At 36.4% G+C, this 21,802-nt stretch overlaps 1 protein-coding gene across 4 annotated transcripts in view; it reads right to left on the minus strand.

Moving 5' to 3' along the window:
* Positions 1–21,469, minus strand: part of CDC42BPA (CDC42 binding protein kinase alpha) — a 193,056-nt gene extending 171,587 nt beyond the window's left edge. For all 4 annotated transcript variants that reach the window (XM_026060426.1, XM_026060425.1, XM_026060428.1 and 1 more), the window contains exon 1: positions 21,030–21,469. In XM_026060426.1, the coding sequence (XP_025916211.1) occupies positions 21,030–21,225 (196 nt within the window). In that variant the 5' untranslated portion in view covers positions 21,226–21,469. The remainder of the gene's footprint in view (positions 1–21,029) is intronic.
* Positions 21,470–21,802: the final 333 nt, after the last annotated feature.

Raw genomic sequence — 21,802 nt, forward strand, 5'->3', positions numbered from 1 at the left:
GTTTCTGAATTAAAAATAAGATACATTTTTAATAATTGCACGTACACATCTTCGGCTCTTCACGCACAATTTCCAAAACTAAAATACATTTATAAATGATCCAGATTTTAAGTCACAGTCTTCATTACAAAATTTTTGGTCATCGGACTTCAGATATACTAAAAAAGAAAAGAACAAACACACAAGAAAACCCAACTGATGGCTTGTCCTAAAAAAAAGTCACACCCCAAAATAGCTATAAAACATTCACACACTTCTATTAAAATTCCTGAATACTCATAGACAGAGAGGGAGAGAGAGAAAAAAAGAAAAAAAAAAGCGCAATTACTATTTTATCTGAATAGGCAGAAGAATGTTAAGTTAGCAATAGTTATTAAATAAATTCCCATTTATTTTTCACAGAGTAAAGTCTGACAATGTTTTAACATTCTTTTATTTTTATATTGATTTGTGCTTCGTTGTCACAACTATCCATCCCCAAAAGATTTCCAAAAAGCGTAAAGAAATGAGTAAGCAAAACTTTCATTAGAAAGTGACTAAACATAGCAGAACAGCCATTAGTCTTTCGTTACAGCAACTAGAAAAGAGAAATTTATCTCAGAAAACAATTTTAAAACACTATTTAATTAAAAGGCTTTTGCAGGATACCGCAGTCATATCTGAGCACACAGAGTGACTTTTTTGTAAATATTATGAATCAGGCAATGACATAGTGTTTGTCTAAACTCAAAAGTTTTGTCCAAGTCTATTAAAATAACTATCTTTTGAATGGAGAGAAGGGAAGTGGAGTAAGTGGCATTAAGAAACCACACACCTTCTCTACTGTATTGTAGGCCAGTTGAAGTAAGTTTCCATTATTTTATAAAAACTTAATTCCTTAAGGCTTGGAAACAACCAGATTTCCTAAGCRCTCCTTAAAACAACATTTTGCTTACAAAATATCAACACCAGAAAGATTACTATATCACTTGATTACAATTGCATGAGATTATCAGTGAAGATACGGCACACCGGGTACCAAGGCAGAGCATTTCTTCTTTGGTGCTTATTTCAGAAGCAGTCAAAATATGGGTGAATAACTCAGGTAACACTTCGGTGCAGGCAAAATATGATAATAAGGTTTTTGCTTTTGTTTTTTAGAACAGCAATTATCAAGTTAAAGGACTATTTTCAGTACAGGCTTTAGTGTTCCCCCTCTCTCCCCGCCCTCCCCCCCTCCAAAAAAAACATGTAGGAAGTTGACAATAGTTAGAAACATTAAACAGATTCAAATACATCTTCATAAACATGATCATACAGACCACCCTCTAAAACATGCTCTTTTTTCCAGAAAAGATGCCAAGACATTTGAACCATTTCATACTTCTAGATTCTGCAACTGTGCCACTTCTCACATGAAACTGGCTCACAGCCAGAAAGAAACAAAACCCACAACCAAAAAATACAGAGTCAAAGTACCTTCACTGGAGGTGGGAAACATGGGTGTATTTGTAGATTACATCCTTCTCACTGAACTAAGCAGACGGCAACTGTGCAACACTTGTTATCAACCTCTGATTAAAAGGTGAGCATTGCGTAGGTAAAAATAAAGGAAACGGCTCCGGACAGCTTGGTAGCGCAATACAGCAGATTAGCCCTTCCACRTGCTTAGTGTTTGCTTCCCCCGGGAACCCAGCGTACGCAGGCCACGACCGTGCCTCCCCAGATGTTCTCTCTGAATAGCATTCACTGGAAGCTCTAAGAGACTGACATCAATTCGTTCTGTGCACCCTCTGTTGCCCTCCTCTTCCCGAGACTGTCAACTGAGAAAGATATGATGCTGTCCCAGATTAAACTATTAATTTATGGCTTTCAGTACTAAAACATTRTATTTCACATAAATTTTCCAAAGCACATCACCTACTATAACTCCTAAATCTCTTGAGAAGCACTTACCAACCACTGTCTATATATTGCAAAGAAGAAAAGAGAACGTATGCATCAGGCATAGGATTAGACTCAAACTTGAGAACAGGTACTGCTATCAAACCCTGCAGAAAATAAAACATACAACTGGGCCACTTCTTTCCTCTTTTAAATAAGCCTGCTATGATAAATCTATGCCATGAAAATTCACTCTCTCAGAACCCATTAAGAGGGGCCTGGAGACAATTTCCCCTATACCCTACAAGTCTACTAGCAGACTGCAGAAAAGTAGCTTTTCCATGTTCCAGGCTACTTCTATGGCTCCACTGTATTCATTCTTCAATAAAATTTGCCTCGACTTTTCCTAGCTAGACCTGCTAAGTGGTTTGCATCCTTCTCTACCAACCAGCCAGGTTCAGGATCTTTTCGCCCCCAATATAATCCCACTGTTATTTTTTCTTCAGGGACATCAGTGCCTCTACTTTAAATACAGACAGGCTGCCAGGAACTCTGTGGATTGAGTATCCAATACCTGTATTAATGCACCATGTTTTTGACATAGGTCTAGAGATGCCTAGGAAACAAACATTTTATCCAAAGAAATCTCAAATCTGGTGCAAGGTACATGCAGGGCAAGCATCTAAACGTCGGATCTGAAAAAGATGACAGCTGTGAATCCCTGGAGGCAAGGTACACTTTAAATAAGAGAGGCTGACAAAGAATAGTAATACGGAAGCACAGTTTAAGGCACTGCTCATATACTGTTCCAGGTTCTTTTTTCCAAACGCCATGGAAGTAGCTGTACATACGTAAGTATTAAGGATTTAGGTATTATTGGAGGTATTCTTTCAGCATTCTTTCTCCTTTCCGCACTCCATGAATCCGAGCAAGAGTACTGCAGCACATATTAAGCCAGAGAAGAGGGGTTCAAGGTGCCCACATCTCTGCCAAAATGAGATTTTTCCTTTACCAGATAAGCAGCACAGTGGCAGCACTGCAGCTTTAAATATTCTTGTGATGAACTGAGAAGCAGATTTCTTGGGTTTTATTTCTGTTCTGTAACAGGGAGATTTGAAAAGAGAAAAGTACAAAAAGCAATACTCTGGATTTTGGTAACACAATCAGTGTTACGCCTCTTAATTTAAGGCTTGGAAAAGTATGTTCCTACTACATAGCCTATCACTTGAGAAGGAAAACATGGTGATCTTTTCACAAAAATGGTTAAGCAGAAGAGATACAGAATGACCTCTATCTCTGGACCTGGATGCTATCTTCTAGCCACCAGTGACTAGAGCTGGAATTAAAATACTGGCTTCCTTCCCTACTGGCTGAGGTGTGATACTTTAAATAGTAAAACATCTTGCAGCTATAGCTTTCCAAGAATCACCCCTCCCTCAAAATGAACAAGAAAAAAACATTTTATATTATGGCTTTAGAGTTACRTACAGTTGTTCAAAGGTACAGCACCAACGATGAAGTGTCAGTAAAGTAAACTGATAGTTGTGCTATGTAAAAGTTGGACTACGCTCTCCTAAAAGTTGGAATAAGAACATAACAAAACACCTCTAATTCAGGCAGACAGGATCCCTCTCTGGATGCCTTTAAATAAATGTACCTTTTCTCACTGGATCTACAGGAAATTTGTGCTCTCTAAAATGGGCTCATTTCTCTAAAACACAGACTATCACATTTTAAACACACAACACCTCTCCTTAGCTATCTACAAAATAGAATGACATCAAAATTAAGCCAAACCAAACTTGTCGCTGCTTTTCAAAAGATTTTTCCTTTCCTCATCTATCAGAAGCTCCGTCACATCTCATTTTCATTCAGAAAAGTTCTACTCATCTCTTCCAAAACAAAAGTTAGTTTCAAAAAAGGCGTGAACTATGTTCAGAGAAACTGGCTGTTCTGATCAACAGCAGCAAAGACAATAAAGTATGCAGACTAAATATATATGATTCCCATGCATGCATTATAACATGCAAATTAAAAAATACATACTCTGTTAAAAAAAATACTCATAGGAATAAAAATATGATTGGACAAGRACTGGGCCAAGAAAAATGAGACTAGGCTAAGAAGTCAATACAGAGGAAGATAAAAATTTGGGATGGTGACAAGTTAGAGGACTTGGGCATAAGAGTTATGACAGTCTATGACCTTTTCAGTGCTCATATTAGATCTGTTCAAGTAGTTCTGAATACTGTACATGTTATTTATTCTGCAGACTCTTCTCTGAAGCAAGATTTTAGTTCTCACAAACTTTGTTAAAAGCAGTCTTTATGGCAGTATCCTAAATACATTACATTTCAAAACACCCTTCTAAGAGCAGGTGATATCATGATGTTTATGACATAGGGAATTGGGACATACTAACGTTAAAGTTAAAAGTGGTCATCCAATGTTAATCTATAGTTTTAGAATCCTAGATATGAACTTTTTACACTACCTAGCATTACACAGCACTTCACAGTTTAAAGCAAAGTTCCAAATGACTTCAGCGACAGCTCAGAGTTTTCGTATCTCTTCATATCAAACCACAGGAAATCAAGTAACTGATCCATATGGTGATAAACTTACAATTAGTGGCTACGTACAAAATATGTGGTTAAGTAATCTACCAGGCATCATATAAAAGCTCTGCAGCAGTAAGCAAAAGAGTCAAATTCTCCACAGCTTCATTCAATTTCACCCCCAAAACCACCTTTTCCTTTTCTGCAAACTACACAACTTCTGATGGCTTACTCCACAACATACTCTTAACGGATTTCCAGAGCCCTCCTGTCCTACGCAATAAGTAAAACAGGTGCTGGGGGGCAGGGTAAGCAATGCAGTCGCTGACCAATACAGTACACACATAAATGCATTGTTAATTCTGTCATTTCCTGACTTTCGAGTTTGTGATTATATAATTTTAATGATTTTATTATTTCCATCATAGATACACACCAGGAAAATACTCCAAATACTAAAGAATACAGTAGTCAACAGAAAAATCAAACAACAAAATGAATTCTCATAAGCATTTATAATTCACCCACATGTTAAGAGGCCCCAAGATGACAGTCTGCCTACGGCTCCTTGTTCCTGACTTCTGATACTTCAAATTCTATGCTCAAATCCCTACAAGTAGAGACAAACATAGAAAGGAACACCACTAATCTGCAAAGCAATTCCCAGAAAGACTCCTCATGGCAACCTTGGATTTAACTTACCTTTCCATTTGGGAAATAAAGTACAACATGGGTGATTTCGGCTAAAGCTATAAATCATTGCTCACATTTCCTTTTTTTAAGGCTGGAAGGAATTCTCTGAACCTTAATGTAAAAACAGAATTAGCTCAAGCTTTTATGCAGCCAAAATAGTTCACAGATACGCGAAGAAGATCATGGAAATTTCTTCATAACACCAACATTGCCATTCCTTACTCCCTTCTCCCTCCCTTAAGATTTGGCATCTTATTTGGGGGGGAAAAAGGATATATAACTAAAAACCTCCTGACCACTCAACAAGATACAGTTACACAATACATTTTTTTCAACCTCCTACCTAGCTGTGCTGCTGTCATCCCAACATTTCACCCCATGATCAGTTTACCTTCCTCAGGTGCGCAAATGGTAAACTGTTGTGCAGTCGAGCTGTAACTCTGTATTATGGAAACAGCAACCAAGAGGCTAGCTAGAAAATGATTCATCTCCTCAACATCCAGTGAGTGTGGAAGGATTCTACTTTTACAAGCATCTTCAAAATATTAGCTGATATCAGCTATGACATTCCAAGCAAAAAAGCAGTAACATAGTCATGAACTAGGCTTTGCTTTCCAAATGAGAAGCAGGACTGGTTTCTGCTCTGATTACAGACTGCTTGAGATTGCCTACGGCCTGAGAAATATCTCAAACTCTTTCACACATAATACAAACATCTCAAATTCAGGAGAAATAGCATCCCAGGCCAATGGCTCAAAGCCAACCCTTGCATAACATTCAAATCATGCTTGATAAACAAAACACTTTACTCCTACACTTGGAATAATTCTGAGAATTAAGAAAGAAAGACTTGGTCCTACACATTCTGTCATCAACTTTTTCTATTTGAAACCATAAAAAAGCAAGATATATATTTGGGGGGGAAGAGAGGCTTTGGGCTTCGTATTTAGTTCACATCAAAACACTAGGGATTCGGAAGGAGTCAGAGCAAATACAGAAAGACAGTTCTGAATCGCCATCTATTTGCTCTGCACTTATGTAGAATCTAAGCAGAGGGCAGTGCCCTGAAGATGACTAGAAGGTCAATGCTCTGCAATACTACTGAAACAGCAACAGATAAAATTCTCTTCCACGGTAAGGCTTCCTTCCTTTGGAAGGAAAATAAAAGAAAAAATTAACAAATTTACTTCTCGTCCTTGTCACTTCTCTTAACATCGTGAACAATATGAAAAAAGAATTATTAATGGATTACTTTAAATATTAAGTTTTCAATCCTAACTACTCTTCTCAGATAATGAGCCCCAAAAATGACACACAGTGTGCAGTTAACGAAATTACAGGGAAGAAACGTGTGTCTTCTCATGCAATGTTACTGTCTGCAGTAGCATTTTGAGAAACTTCATCAACCCACAGAGGGGGAAAAAAGGTATTATAGTACTTGGTGTAGGAAAGCACTTTAAAACAAAGCTTATTTTGATTGTACTAATAAAGCCTAGGAGATTCTTGAGTACTGCAGTTCAGAGTGTATTAACTGACAGCAGACACAAGAAGCAAGAGGGAAAAAGCATTCAAAGGGATGAGTAAAGGAATTATTCTCCATTTAATTTACAGCTGGACCTACTGTAGTGCTGACCTCACAAAATGGAGGGCAGTAGAAGAATATTATACTAATATTATATATGAGAAAGCTTCCTCTGTTACGTAAGAGTGAGAAGGGTAAAAGGATCTAGGAAAGTTCAGGAAAACAATAAGTTCTTCTCTGCAAGTTATGATTTAGCTCCAGGAATCAATGAGTAACTGGATCTGCACCCTTCCTTAATACTGTTCAGACACAGATACATTCATCGGCAGAAAACAAAAAGAATAAGAACATTCAGCAGGAGATGGTATAACTGTATTATTTACAAGCAGCAAACCACAAATGAGCTATTGAAGCTCTCCAAAACAACTACTAATGTAGGATTTGTTTTTGTGCTAGCCTGTGCATCCTTTGGACTTTACTGATCCATAAAAGAAAAAAAAAAAGAACACCCCCTCCCCCCAAAACACTACTGTTATGACAGCTTATAATTTTACACAGGTGTGAATGACCATCCATTGCTTTAGATGTTGCATGGTCAGGCAGAAGTCTAATACTTTATTAATGCTATTTTCAAGAAAGCTCACTTAAAAACAACAACAACAAAAAAGTCAAAGCATTCATTAAAAGTTATTCTTTTCTCTATCCATCTGCTAATGAAGCCAAGATTGGACTAAAACCCCAAATGCCACTCCATGGTCAAGCAAGAAAACAAACACATTTCAGTCAAGCTCACCATTTCAAATCACAGATTCATTCATCACCTTCCACACCTGACTAGAAAAGATGGAGTAAAAGGAAAGTTTTTAAGGTCCTACTACACCAAATCAAGGATGAGAACCCTAAATCACCATCATTTTACAAGAACTAAATGAGAAACAGTAGAGCACAGGAATAGCTAGTCCCTCTCCATCTTCAGGAAATGTGTACAAGGGCTGGCTATGACAGTAGACCATGAAAGGCAAATTCCAACCCTCGCCATGCTTTCAAAGAAGAACTCAGAGACACTCAATGCCCGGTCTCCAATTCCTCTAGTCCGGTATTTCATAAATAACTACCTTGGGACAGCTCAACAACTTTTGCCATTTGAGACAGAACAAAGAGAGAAATTACAGTGATTTGTACTAAACACTTTCCAGCAGAAAAAAAACACCCCACTAGGTAAATACAACTTATAATAAAACGGCAAAAGAAACTCACTCAAAAATATCCTTATTAAACACCCCCATAAGTAAATCATGATAATTTACTATGCAAAAAATAATATGTTACATAAATTACACTGTGCCTGGGGGGTAGTTGCTATATGTAAGTACTATGTCATAAACAAAAATTTAGCATTTCTATACTGGCATGTTCTGACTAATTGTTGTAAAAACAAACCAACAAACCAACTTCAGGGCACCATACAGAACATGTTTAAAAGACCGTAAGGACAAAATACAAGATCAAAATTAAATAAAAACGTAGAGCATCTATCCTTAATGGAAAGTCCACTGGAACCAGGAAACAGTTTTACTTAGCACAGTTGCTTTAAAACCAATTCCTCACAGGAAGATTGAAAGGGAAGTGGGAATAGGCAGGAAGCAGATACTCACGAGAAACAGGCAGGAGAAAAAAAAGGCAGGGAGGGAGAGGGGGAGTTTCCTGATCCACAGAGGTAATCATACAGCAAAATTACCTACCTATGCTGTCCTACTACCTCAACTGACAGCTAGCAACAAGGTTATCAGAGGAGTCACGTCATCCTTCAGTTGCAACTCTTTTGAGAAATACCTATGCACATACAGCTTTCCAGCAGGTAATCCCCAGTGTTAGGTGAAGACTATAATCGAGAGTTTCTGGTTGCCACTTTTGCCATCAGACTTGACTTCCTGAAAGCATACAAAGTTTTAAGGGAAAAGTTTCTACTGTATCAATGTTATATACAAATTCACGTTCTTCTTTCTGAACTTAATTTTGTAGCCTACCTACCAGTTACTTGCTCCAGCACTGTCAAGAGTCTTGCCTAAAACCCACTCAAGCCAACAAAAGTCCTATAGCCACATAGTAAGTGTGATATTAGGTTTAAATATACATACTAATTTTTATATAAAGATGTTTAGATATTCTGGAACAACTTTCCTGAAATACCAGTGGCAGTGCAAGCACTGGGGCTGTGGAAGAGATTTTGAAAAAAGTGAGATATGAGAATGAGTTAAAAGAAGCTTAATTTTTGTGGAGGTCCAAGTTCAACGTACACAAATAGTTGCTCAAAACACAATTCTGGCAAACATCCACCTGACCACTGAAGAAAAGAGAACTTCCCTTATGAGAAATAAAACAATCGCCACTGTTCTGAACTGCACTGTACTAAAGTTTCAGGAGAGGGAGGGAAGCGGTCCTAACAGCAACAAGATCTCAAAACTAAGTTTCCAAGTCCGTGAAGCAGCTTTCTCAAATAACTACACCACAAAAAAGAGCACACAAACAGCACACTGAAGATTTAAGCAAATAAATAAAGCACTTAAAACACACGAAAGACACAAACCACCTACACTTTCAGGAATTTCCACAGTAAACAACATTTCAAAAAACTTGGGAAAAAAATTGGAAGGAACAGACATATAAAGCTGGATCCTAGAAACTGCTTTTCCACTGAATTTCTGAATGACTTTTAGCAAGTCACAGCTCTGCCTCCATTTCTTTGCAGAGATGTTTAAGATGCTAATAACCACCCACTTTTCTCAAACAGATTTTCAAGGCAAAACACTCAAGTGCCCAGTATTACCGTAAATGACTATCTAAAGAACAAAAAACAATCACAATCCACTCAGAATGAAGTATACACTTTAAAAGTAAACTTCTAAAAAAAGGGAAAGCAAAATAAAGGAAATATTCTCTCTGGACATGAAGAAGAAAAAGCTATAGTACTTGAGCCCTAGTTTTAAATGCCTAACCAGTTAATGCCCTCAAGTGGCTTGCCTTTCTTTAAGAGCTCAGCAGCAAACAAACTGCTTTAATACTGTATGGGAATCAGTGAATTAACTTCATGTTTCTATCCACTAAATGAGAGCAGAATTTGGCTTACAGATGCTTCCTTCTTCCTACCAGACAGACTTCACAGTTTTGGCTCACAGATGTAAGTTAACTTCTATCACTTAAAGTCTAAATAATTTTATTGTGAAAAAATTTTATTTTCATATACACCTATCTATATATGTATACACACTGATTCTTCTACGTACACCACCCAAATTGCTATTTCATAGTTTCACATACACTCATGTTGTAGGACAGATAGCCTTCCTTTTTAAAAATCCACTAGAGCTCCATCTCCATTCAGATGTCTTAACTTTCTGAAGTCCTGATACACCAGTGATGACTGGGGCATGTGCCTTTCAGTGCAGATCCTGTCAGCACTTAGTCTCTCTAAAGGAGAAAAAAGCAGCAGAAAAAAATAGCACTGAAGTCCTCACGTGCCAGGTATAGAAGAATAAGGTATGAGATGCAGACACTAAGGCAGAGAGCGTCAAGGAGAAACTGAGGGCCTATTCAGCAAGTCCTTGGTTGAAACGGAGAGGTTCAAAATATCTGCAAATTGCACACTTACACACTTTAGATACTTCATTTTTACTTTAAAACTCAAAGTGAGAAAGAACATTTGGTATTACACAATGCAAAAAAACCCCCAAAAAACAAAAACCCCACAACCCTACATTGTTATATAAGCACACACACACACACACACACACACACACACACACACACACAGAGAGGACCCCAAAACCTCTCTAATGAGTGTTTAAGCCTAACTCAAAGCATGCAGTTTGATGTGCTTGACCTGGCTCCTATTGAAGCTAATGGAAATTCTGCCACAAGCTTCAGTGGTGGGGAGGAAGGATTATCAAAAACAATGATCCGCATACCAAGAAGAAATCCTTGAAGCCTTGCCAAAATTACTTCATTTACCATCTTCCATCTGCTGCACGTTTCCTCTGCCCCTTCCCACAGGAAATGATTTTGTACCCTTGACACTGGAAGAGTGGTAAAAAATGACCTTCGCACCCTGTAACTCTAAGAAAATATGATTTCATATGCTGACAGGAGGTAAAGACAGAAAGAACTGGAAAAGGCATGCTTGAAAGAGACTGAAAATCTAAATTAAAAACAAAGACAAATGGTAGTCTAACACTGCAAAAGTGTTACAAAGATTTATCAAAGTCTTCTTCATTGCCTTAGAAACACTGAGATAACATCAAACCTACTGCATTTTATCAAAGAAAATACTTGCCCCAAACAAGTGAATTAATCTGTTCTTACCAGATCTTTAAGTGACCCATTAGAGAAAATGATTTTCTTAAACAGGGGGGGGTGGGGGGGAAAAAAACACCCCACACAAAAGATATCACTAAAAATTGTAACCTATCTCTAAAGTAAGAGACATATGGCAAGAAACTACTGTTCATTTATAAACAGAGTATCTCAATATATTGAAGTTTTAAGAACAGTCAATGCTCAGCAACATATCATGCAGTTTTTTAGGTGTTTAAGAGGCTTTTGTAAGTATTACTATGATCACATACATTTTGTTTTTGTTTTTGTTTTTTTTGACAGTGTAACCTACATGACAAGATGAAGCAAAAAAACATTGAGACTGGATTGCTCCCTTACAAAGCAAACTTGATGAGGAAATTAAGGCAAAATTTAAAGTACTAATGACAAGAATTTCTTGGGAGAGACTCACATCCACTGATAATTTCAAGGATCACAATGTTAGTGCAATATGGTCAGTAAAAATTACTGAGTAATTCCATTCAATAATCTTAAGTTTTGGAGAAGAGGAATGTAAAAATGGAAGAAGTATGCAGCTAGACAGCAAATCAGTACCTCCTTACCTCTGTTGCACCCTCTCTTTTCCCGAACAGTAAAGCACCAGGCTCCCACTGATGAGCTCAGCTGACAGCTCTGACAAAGCACCCACAAAGAGACTTTGCAGGTGCTAGCATTAGCTCAGGCAGCAGGTACTCAGTGGCATATTCGTATAGACATCCACTGAAAGAGTTAAGAAACAATGCCACTGGCAGCAACTCGTTCCCATTTCACTTTTTCCTCAAGTTAAAATGTTACTAGAGGATCAAGTTAACTAAGAAACCACTAGGTTAACAAAATTTTGAGAGTCTGGATTATCATCAATAGAGATATTTAGTCATTCCTTTTTTCTCAGAGAAAAAGGTGAGATACTAGAGTATTAAGAAAACAAAAAAAACCCACCCTACCAAATATTTAAAAACAAAAAACATACTTGCCTACATTTATTTCAAGGGTTAAATAATGACTTTTACAAAGGTACAGAGGTTTAGAATTGCATCTTTCATTAACCAAAGGCAGTTCCTAGGTATGAAGGAAAAAATAGCACTATTAAAAAAACAGGCCTTTTAGGGCAGAAAGAGCACAGCTAAATGGTAATGACTTTCTCCACAAATTTCTATTTGTGTAGGAAGCCGTTTCTATAATTTCACTCTAACACATCAAATCATGGCAAAAACAACAAGTCTCTTTTGTATCAGCTTCTACCAAAACTATAAAAGGATCCTTTTTAAATTATAACAAAACACAATAACACAGTGCTCATCAAGTGCCTTCCAGAGTTGGGGGAAATATAACACAACTGTTCCAAGTCTGTTAAAATAAGAACCCTTGTATTTCAATTAAAGAATACAAAAGGAAAGCATTTAAAAAAATTTAACATTATGCAAATACCACAAAACACACAAACAGACATACAGATTTTTTCCAGGAAGTCCCCAGCATCAAAATCAGATAACCATTTTGAAGATTCCTAATCACTATTAGAGATTTTCCCATTCACAAAAGAAAAACCTGTTACAGAAACAAAAAAAAATCACTAAACTTCTACACCAAGTATATATCAGAATAAACAGCTAATGCCAAAATTTTGTTTCAAACATGACATGCAAACATGACATTCTTACACTGTTAGAGGCAGCCTCTAAACTTACAGCGCAGGTCTGTAGTAGGTTAAGCCACTAAAAGTCTGCGCAGTCACAGTCCTACCACCCCTCCCCTCTTTTGTACATGCACTAGTATGATCTCTTCACAAAACTGGATCAACAGACTTAAAAGCTTTTTTGTGGGGTTAGTTTTTGACCGGATTAAGTCCCTCTGTCCACCTAAGCACCTGCAAAACAGACATCAGTGAAAGACAGAATTTAGCCAGCCTTAAGCCACCATGAAGCCAGCCCCCACCCAAGACAACACCAGGAAGCTACAATTAAAATACCAACTTTTATTTCCTCCTCTTCTTGTTACTATGTATCTTGCAAAACATTCAAATAACAGAATGCTTTATTTACAAAAGGGAGCATGGTAAAGGTGAAAGGCGTTAATGAGCAAAGGGTAGGAAGTATCCTGGGACTATGGTGAACCAACAGTATGAATGTCATTTTCTTAAACCACTTTGTACTCATGTAACAGAAGTCTTTRCCACTTTTCCTATTACTTTTTTATTTTAGTTTTAGGTATTAAAACTATAAAGCTACACTCTCGCTCTCTCACTTTAGTCGCTTAATATTTAGACCACAGGAGTAAAACAGATCACAACCAGAACAAAGAGCGCAAGGCCCCAGCTCTRCAAGAGCTTACAAGTACAAATGATTCATATCAGTAAATCAATTGATATTGATTTATTGATATATCAATATATCATTTTGATCAATTGATATATCTTATTAGATCTAATAAGATATATACAAGGTGTTTACAGAAGACATTCTCTGTGTGTGCATATTTGTATTTCTTAATAAATAGACAGGATTTTTTTTGTTACTCTGCACACAATGTCTGTATTACGAACCTGAGCAACAAAATGATGAAAGCTTGGAGATGACGGGGAATGCGGGGGGGGAGCGGGTTAAACAAAAATCAAAATCAAAAAATCATTTTGATCACGGAAATACCACATTGACACACGGATGGTTCACATGGTATTAGAAAGACAAACTGAGATCTGGCTTGGAGAAAAAGCAACAAAATGGAAGTGGGGGAGAAGAGAAAGAAGAGCCCTCAGCTTAAAGCAAATACCTGAAAGCTTTTTAAGGGAGAAAGTTACCCATAAAAAATAATAATAATAATAAAAAGGAAAGGAGGGAGTACTCAAAAATGGAGACCTGTGGGCCCTTCACTCCCTGTGCAACCTGTCATTCACCAAAGCCTGAAATAAGCAGGATTTTAAGATGGAAAGGATGAAAAAAAGGGCAACAGTGAGTGAGAATACTTAAAAAAAAAAATTCACTTTACATGGAAAAAATGCTCATGTATCTTCCACTCCGTGAGTGAATTAGTACTCCCAAGCTCCTGAGCTAAGACATGGTACTCCTCCAATAAGGTATCACCAATAAGATGATTCCTAAGAATAAAAAAACCCTGCAACATTGTGTAACAAAACTAATTTAAATTAAACTGGAAGTCTGGATACGGATAAGAAAGAATTATGAAACACAAAGTCTTAGGAGTCTGGATATACCTCATGTGGATTTTATCCATGGTGACCGCTAGCAAACCTAATTAGGCTGTATTACTAGAAATAAAGCAAACTGACCTGTCTGAAAAGAAAGCTTTTGCAGTTATTATAAAGCCTAATGTCATGTTTAAACTATTTGAAATAAAAATCTTGTAGTTAACAAAAGATTGCACGACTGACCTAATTCACTTGCATTTTTTAAAGATTTTAGTCCACATTAGTAGCATTCCCAAGCTTAATGAGGATTTCAGAAAAATAACGTGTTAAGGTAAGTTAGACTAGAGCAGAACAAAATATTCTAGTTGTTCAGGCAGAAAAAGAAAATCAAATTAAACAAATACAAACACTCATGCAAGAGTAACCTGCCTTGCCAAAAGACAAAGCTTAGATTCTAAGGAGTTGGTCTTTTCCTTTAAATCTGTCCCAACTGTCCAACTACGGTACCTTTTTAGTGGGGTTTTACAGGTTGGCAACAGGTTCTAATTGCTTCTGGAAGTTTTCTATGCAGATGGAGGTGATAGATTTTTACTGTGTCAAAGTAATTAGGGATGCTATGAATGGGTTAATACTTTGCAAAGAGAGCTCTGATATCATTTACAGTGTCAATTTTCAGAAAATAACAAGGAAAAAGCATTTTCTGGGATAGCAGCCTGCATCCATTTTGTATCTGGAGATTTTGTATTTGCAATTTAATTGCAACAGAAATTCAAAGCACTGGCCTTTTTGACTATCCAGCTGCAGGTATGACTCAGAAGTGAAATTACTGTTTGCTGCTGCAATTCAAAATTCAAGCACTAATCTATGTGTGTAAAATAGATCTTAAAAAACAAAGGTAGTCTCTTTCAATCGTTATAAAAATATATCCCAGAGTGTTTTAACCATACTGTACCAAATAAGCTAATTAAACTTAGTGTGCAACATCCTTTCTTCAGTCAGTTGTGAACTAATAATATACATCAGTTTATAAAAGAGTACTTCAGTAAAACTCAGTAGAGAAGGGAGGAACAAGAGACGAGGAAAGAGTTTTATCAGGTACACACACGTGCAGCATCATATGCTATGCAGAGGTTAAGAACTCAAACACACCTTTGATCAACTTCAGCAGTGCATTTCACAATTATGATTATCCTACTAACAAACTATTGGATTAACACTTTATTGGGAAATGTCTTATTAACAGGGAATTAATTATTTGTGCCATGAGGAATATAATGCACAGTTAGCAGACTAACTCAGATAATTATATTTCTGCATTTGTCCCTGTTGGACCAAAGCATGCTAGGAATTTCCCTATGGAATAAAGGCATTCCTAAAATTCCTAAAGATGAAGTATTAGTTGCTAGTGTCCAGTTTTATATCTAAGCAATAAAAAGGACACCACTGCCATAAGTCAGTCAATCCAAGTACAAGTATTCCAGAAGTCCATCAGACAGCCTCTGACTACCTGCAAACTTCCCCATCCCAGAAGAACAGCCTTCAAAAATTTCATTTTAAGTGAGAATAAATTAAGAAGACTTGGGGTACTGTAAACATGTTTAGGAAATGAACAGGTATTACAAAGGGTTAAATGCCTTGCTCGTCTGGAAACTGGCTTTAACCCTAATCTAAAACAAAACTGAATGGTCTCACAGTTCATTTGGTCATGTCATAACTGTTGATTAACTTACAGTAATTCATTTCCTCTGCACAAGACAAAAATTAAAACTGAATATACAAGAGATCACAATTAAAAGGCACAAAGGTCACACACAGAGCTACCTAACAGTAAGGTGTGCATAAGCAAACGTTTTTTGACTTATCTTCCTGTACTTAAATTTTATTTTTTTTAGTAATTCAGTATAAAACTGCTTCTCTATAAATGCTGCTTGCACACTATTCTGAAACATACAGATTTGAAGGCAGTGTCTATTTGACAGCATTAAAGAACCTCTTTCTTCCTCTAATCATTAAAATACATTTCTTAACTTCAACTATATAACAGAAACAAGTTTATGTAAATAAGCAGTTAAAGTCATATTGTAAACAAGGACCTAGAAATTTATTTGTGAGCCTCTAAAACTACAGTGACTTCCATGTAGATGGATTCCCCTATCTCCATATACTCCAACTGCAGGCAGAAAACCCACTCACGATTAAAAGTAGGCATATGCTTAAGTACTTGTTAAGTGGCCTTTTACAAGCAGGATGCCCATTCTTTTCTAAGAAAGAAATGAATAATTGTTTTCATATATGTCAATCAGACCAAGATGTGTTCCCAGTTTTATGACTATAATAAGAAAAAACAGTGATAATTCCTAAAAGGTAATTTTTTGAGAAAAATCTATTTCTAACAGGTTAGATAGTACTAAGCATCAAAGGCTATTTAAAAAATAAGGAAATCTTAGAGAAGGTCCAATGATATGTGTTCTCTGCAGAGATAGCAGCAAAATAGGGCCTAAACGAAGGATTGTTTTGAAAACAGACATAAACAGACTGTATCTGATAACTCTTGTGATTTCTTCYATTGCTGACAAACAGATGAATAACACAGAAGAGGGGCAAAAGTTCATCAGCAAGATTTTATTTTCTTTTGTTAATAATATTTAAAAACAAACCTAACTAGAAAACAGAAGTACCATTTTTTCTGAGAGAAAAAGAACAACCTCTTCAAAAAAAAACACGGACAATCTCTCCACAACTTCATCTTGACAAAAATAGTTTCACCATGATAGAAACCTCTCTCAAGGGCCGTAAGAGATGCTGCACATCTGAATGACAACAGTATGAGACCAATGACAACAGTCTAGTCTATGACCATAATAGCGCTGCAAAAACACCACATTCCAGTTTTATTAGAGATAAAATGAGAACAATTAACTTCATCAGCCAAAAAAAAGAGAGCTTACATTTTCATACAAGAGAAAAAAAATTCAATCAAGACTTCATCTTCAGCTGTTGGTAGTGCCCCCCCATCTTCCTTCCCTTAGATTTCCACATGCTTTGTAGTGTTTTCTCTAGTTATCCTATAATGCAGCCTAAATAATAGGGCTCTAGTTTCTCTTTAAAGCTATTTCAACTCAGTGCCATTATAAAAGAAGCTTTTCTGGAACAAAAACATTTTTAAAAGATTTTTTTTCCTACCACTATCTTCTAGGTTCAGCATATCAGCCTGCATTACCTCCCTCAGCCTTGAGTAACAGTGGCAACTCATGCACTTGTAGAAAAGAAAAAGCAACGTGCCTGGAATTCTCAATGGCTGTTCCTGGTAAGCTCCAGTTGCTAAAATTAGACAATCCTTTTTCTAAACCACAAACACAACTAACCATCAATATAGATTAAAATTAAAACTAGCATCAAATACGTAGTGGAAGCCAAGTCTAAATGTTTCATTTCTTTCTTGTCATCTCAAAACATGCCCTGATTAACTGTCAGAACTCAAGTACATTGGTTGTTTTTATGGTTGCCTTTGCGTATAAAGTCCCTATATAAAACAAACAACAAAACCAAATCGTCTTATTCACATGTTGCAAAAGCGGTAACATAAAAAAATAGGCAAAGAAATGTTTTTACCTTAAATCAAAAAAGGATTTTAAAAGTATTCAGATTCTAAATCACAAAATAATCAACCAGACACTTCAAACTAATGTCATTTCAAATATCTCAAGATGACTGAAAAGCTACAAAAAAAATTAAAAATCAATTTAGCCACATTGCAGAGATCTTACTTTCTCCACTTGCTGAGTTAAACTGGTAACAATAAAAAACAAAAGATATAAAAAAAGCTAAGATGCTCATCTGTTTTACCCTGCTTCACTTTTTAATTAAGTACAGAACTAGGTAACAGGTACATAAAATACTCCTAAAAGATCCAAGCACTAGAACAGGAAGCTTCTTAGTTCCTTTAAATACAGCAGTAGGCACATGGCTATCGCTAAAACCATATTAGCTTTTCCATGCTAGAACACCTCCTAACCCTTTTCCAAAAATTTTTGAATTGTGCTATTAATATTCAGCCTTACATGAAATGTGGCATGTAACACCTCAGACCTAGAACAGTTTAAACAAAAATACAAATCCACATGCCAATATATAAAATAAATAAAGCCACATAAAACCAAACAGCCCCACCCTGAAACTGCACTAGTGAAAAGCTAGAATAAATTATTTGTTGTCCTTTTCAACAGRAGTCTACCATCTATTTATTAGGGTTTTTTTAAYTAAAAAAAATTAATCTTATTTACTCCTAAAAAGAGTAATTTAAACAAGCAGTTTAACCTTAAGATGAACAGTTCTYAGGAGTAAATTTGTATTTTGTAATTTGTAAATGCACAAACATCCCAGTTCTCGTATTTATGCATCTGTTCACATTCATTCTAAGACTAGTCCCAGTGATTTCAAATTGAACTACTCATAATAACAAAGTAAATTTGTGAATGCTTGAGGCCTCTGGCATAATCCCACAGAATGTCTTTCCAAAACAGCAACCAACCAACTCCAGTAGTAGATACACCAGGCATCAAGATTTATTCCACTGATGCAAAACACAAATTAACACACACTTTATTTTATACTGTGCATTCAAAACTAAGCGAGCTTCACAAACAGCACTTTTCAGAACTCCCTGATCTCAAGTTGGTATTATTTTCCTTACTGTTCAAATAGGAAAGCTGAAAAAAGAGCTGAAGGCACTTAAACACCGAGTCACTGACAGAGGCAGGGACTGAACCCACAATTCCTGGCTGATGGCCTTCCACTTTTACCACTATTCAGTATGTCTCTGACTTCGAACCACATAAAATCTCTTACTAATCAACCACTTACATTGTTTCCCCCTTTTTTTGGAAAAGATAATATGTGAGGTTATGATTATACCAAAGAATAGGGCGCGCTTTGTAGCTGCATTGCACCCAAGAGCTGGAGTGCGTAATGTATGTGTAAGAATCTCATTCTGCCAACTCCCTAATCACAGCAGAAACGTCAAAGACGGCTGGTTTTGCTAGGAGCGCTAGCTTCAGAAGAGACAACTCACACATAAGCGTTTGCAGGATAAAGACATCATTCATACGGACACTTCCAACACAGTAGGTATTAGGAGCCATTGCTCCTACATTTCACCTCACAAGCCCTCTTGAAAATCTCCTGTTAAAAATCTGGATAGCAGTGCTGGTAGCAGACAGAGCACTCTTGCAACTCAGGCTTGAAAAGGGGAGGAGCTGCTCTGATGCAAAGGTTAAGAATCCTGCTAGGGCATGGCTGGAGTGGGAGAGCAAAGAAGTAGTAGGAAAACAGGCCAGCAAGAAATCATACTCTAGCCATTGCAAAATAGAGTATTATTTCCGTTAGCAACCTGTCAAATTCAATACAGAAATCTTCAGGTACTGTTGGAACCCTAGAATGATGCATTCATTTGTCCAACAACTATCATTAAACATATCAGCACTCATCATGATGGATTCTGAAGACTTCATTATTCTGATCATATTGATACCTTTAACTTTTCATTTACAGGATACCATATTGCCAAAGGCATTGCTACATACAGTAAATTCTCACACAAAAATTTCCTTTGAGCCACTGGATTTTTCAAATCTTTCACAGCTTCTGTATGCCATAACTCAGTTTTAGAGTGGAAGTTCTTCAGAAGTAATTTTTAATTACTATTTCCCCCTTAGCTAAGATACATTAATTATAGTTCTTTCAGATAGTAAGAAAAATACCAGTGCAATATGAACAGTATAAGAAACTTAATTACTGAGTCAGACGTCCTTTAGATGTCAGTATGACCACAGTGAGGAGCAGAAAAATAAAAACACGCACACATCAGTCCCAAGTTGTTAGATCAGTTATCAAAACAATGTCTTTCCTCAGTGACTTCATTATGAAGAACTCTACCAGTTAATCAAATGCTTGTTCTGTATTTTGAAAATGCGCCTTTTTAATAAAGGCAGCCTGCTGATGTATTTATTACAAACTGTAGGTGATAAATGATTCTAAATGTAAATGTAGAATTACAACATGACTTTGAAGTTTGAAGGTCACATACAGTAAATGTTCTCATCAAGGTTCTAATGTCAAACTGTATCTTCTGTTTTGCATCTATATTTAAAAGGAGGAAGAAAATAAATTAAAAGAAAAAATAGGACAACCAGTCCTGTGGCAACTTAAGGAGAGCTGGATCGTTATCATTCACCTGTTCTTGTTTAAAAACCTATAAATACTATAAAATCATGCTAAAACTAAGAAGATGGAAATGGAGGGAAAGACAATTTTATTCCACTTCTCAACTTTATTTTCCTTATCAGGAAAATCAATCTAATTAAGGCAACAATGACTTTATGCTTACGAAGGGAATGTATTTTTTCCATTTTCACAGACATTTCAAATACATATCATTTAAGATAGTCAAAAGATTTTCTTGTTGGTCAAATATTTTATTTTGAAGTGCTATAGATTTGACTGCAGGTGCAAATCACAGGATTGCATACTCATCTATTTTCCAGGTATCATTTGTCCCTCATTCTTCTAAATTCCCAGTAACTTCAGGATACAAAACTCAACAGCTGGGCCTAAAGGCAAGCAAATATACCTCACGTACCAGAATCTGATCCATGTCAAAAAAGATTTTCTGTTTTATATGCATATCTCAACAACAAATAACCAACACGGAATTCTTTTTATCACCACCCGCATGTTTAAAGACAGTAAAACTGATAATATTTCCTAGTAAAACACTGAGTTATAAACAATCCCCTCTTACATATAAATAACAGAGGCATTATACAAAGCAGACAAGAACATGGGCGGATGTACACAAAATAAACATACTCAAACTTACCCCATTCTAGATACTCAAGGATATTCTTCTCTCTTCTCAGAGGGGAATTATTACATTCATCATAAAGGCAGATGAGTATATCCAGCAAGGTTTCCACACTGAAGCATTGCCCGTTAGTCTGAGTTGGCCCATCCAAAATAAACTGCTCCAGCTGCTTCAAACGTACTTCTCCAGACATGGTTGTTTCAGTTTGCATTGGGGTTTCTTTTTTAATAATTATTTTTGTTTTGAAAAAAAAAAGCCAACTTTTGAAGGTATTGTTGTTTAAAAAGAAAAATCAACAGTATTTCTTAAACGAGTGTCAAACTGGGGTGGTGCTTAACTTACAACCCACCTCAGTGTTCCTAGCATGAAAATAAATCCTAGCAAGTTTCAGACACACGTATATAGTGTGTAAGTGTGTGTATATATTGTATATGTACATAGAATCTTTAAGGAAAGAAAATAGTTATCCTAAAAAAAAAAATCTTTTAATGTGTTTAATAGGAAAGAAAAAATATATAGTCACTTCTGACATATAAATAATAATAATTAAAATGAAATTCAACCAAGACTGACCGACACCAGTTTTATCGTGTGTGTGTGCGCATATATATTTATCTATTCAAAAACGTCTTCTCCTTCATCCAAAATTCAAATCATGCAACATAATCCTGAAAAGAATCCCACTGCATCATTAAAGTGTAAAAGCCCCATTCAGTTTGCATCAGCATTTCGCTTCCCAGAAAGGATCAGGAGGAGGAAAAAAAACCACGCCGTACAAAAAGGAAGGC

This window comes from Apteryx rowi, unplaced genomic scaffold (assembly GCF_003343035.1).
Source record: "Apteryx rowi isolate R43461 unplaced genomic scaffold, aptRow1 scaffold_169, whole genome shotgun sequence".
Taxonomy (NCBI): domain Eukaryota; kingdom Metazoa; phylum Chordata; class Aves; order Apterygiformes; family Apterygidae; genus Apteryx; species Apteryx rowi.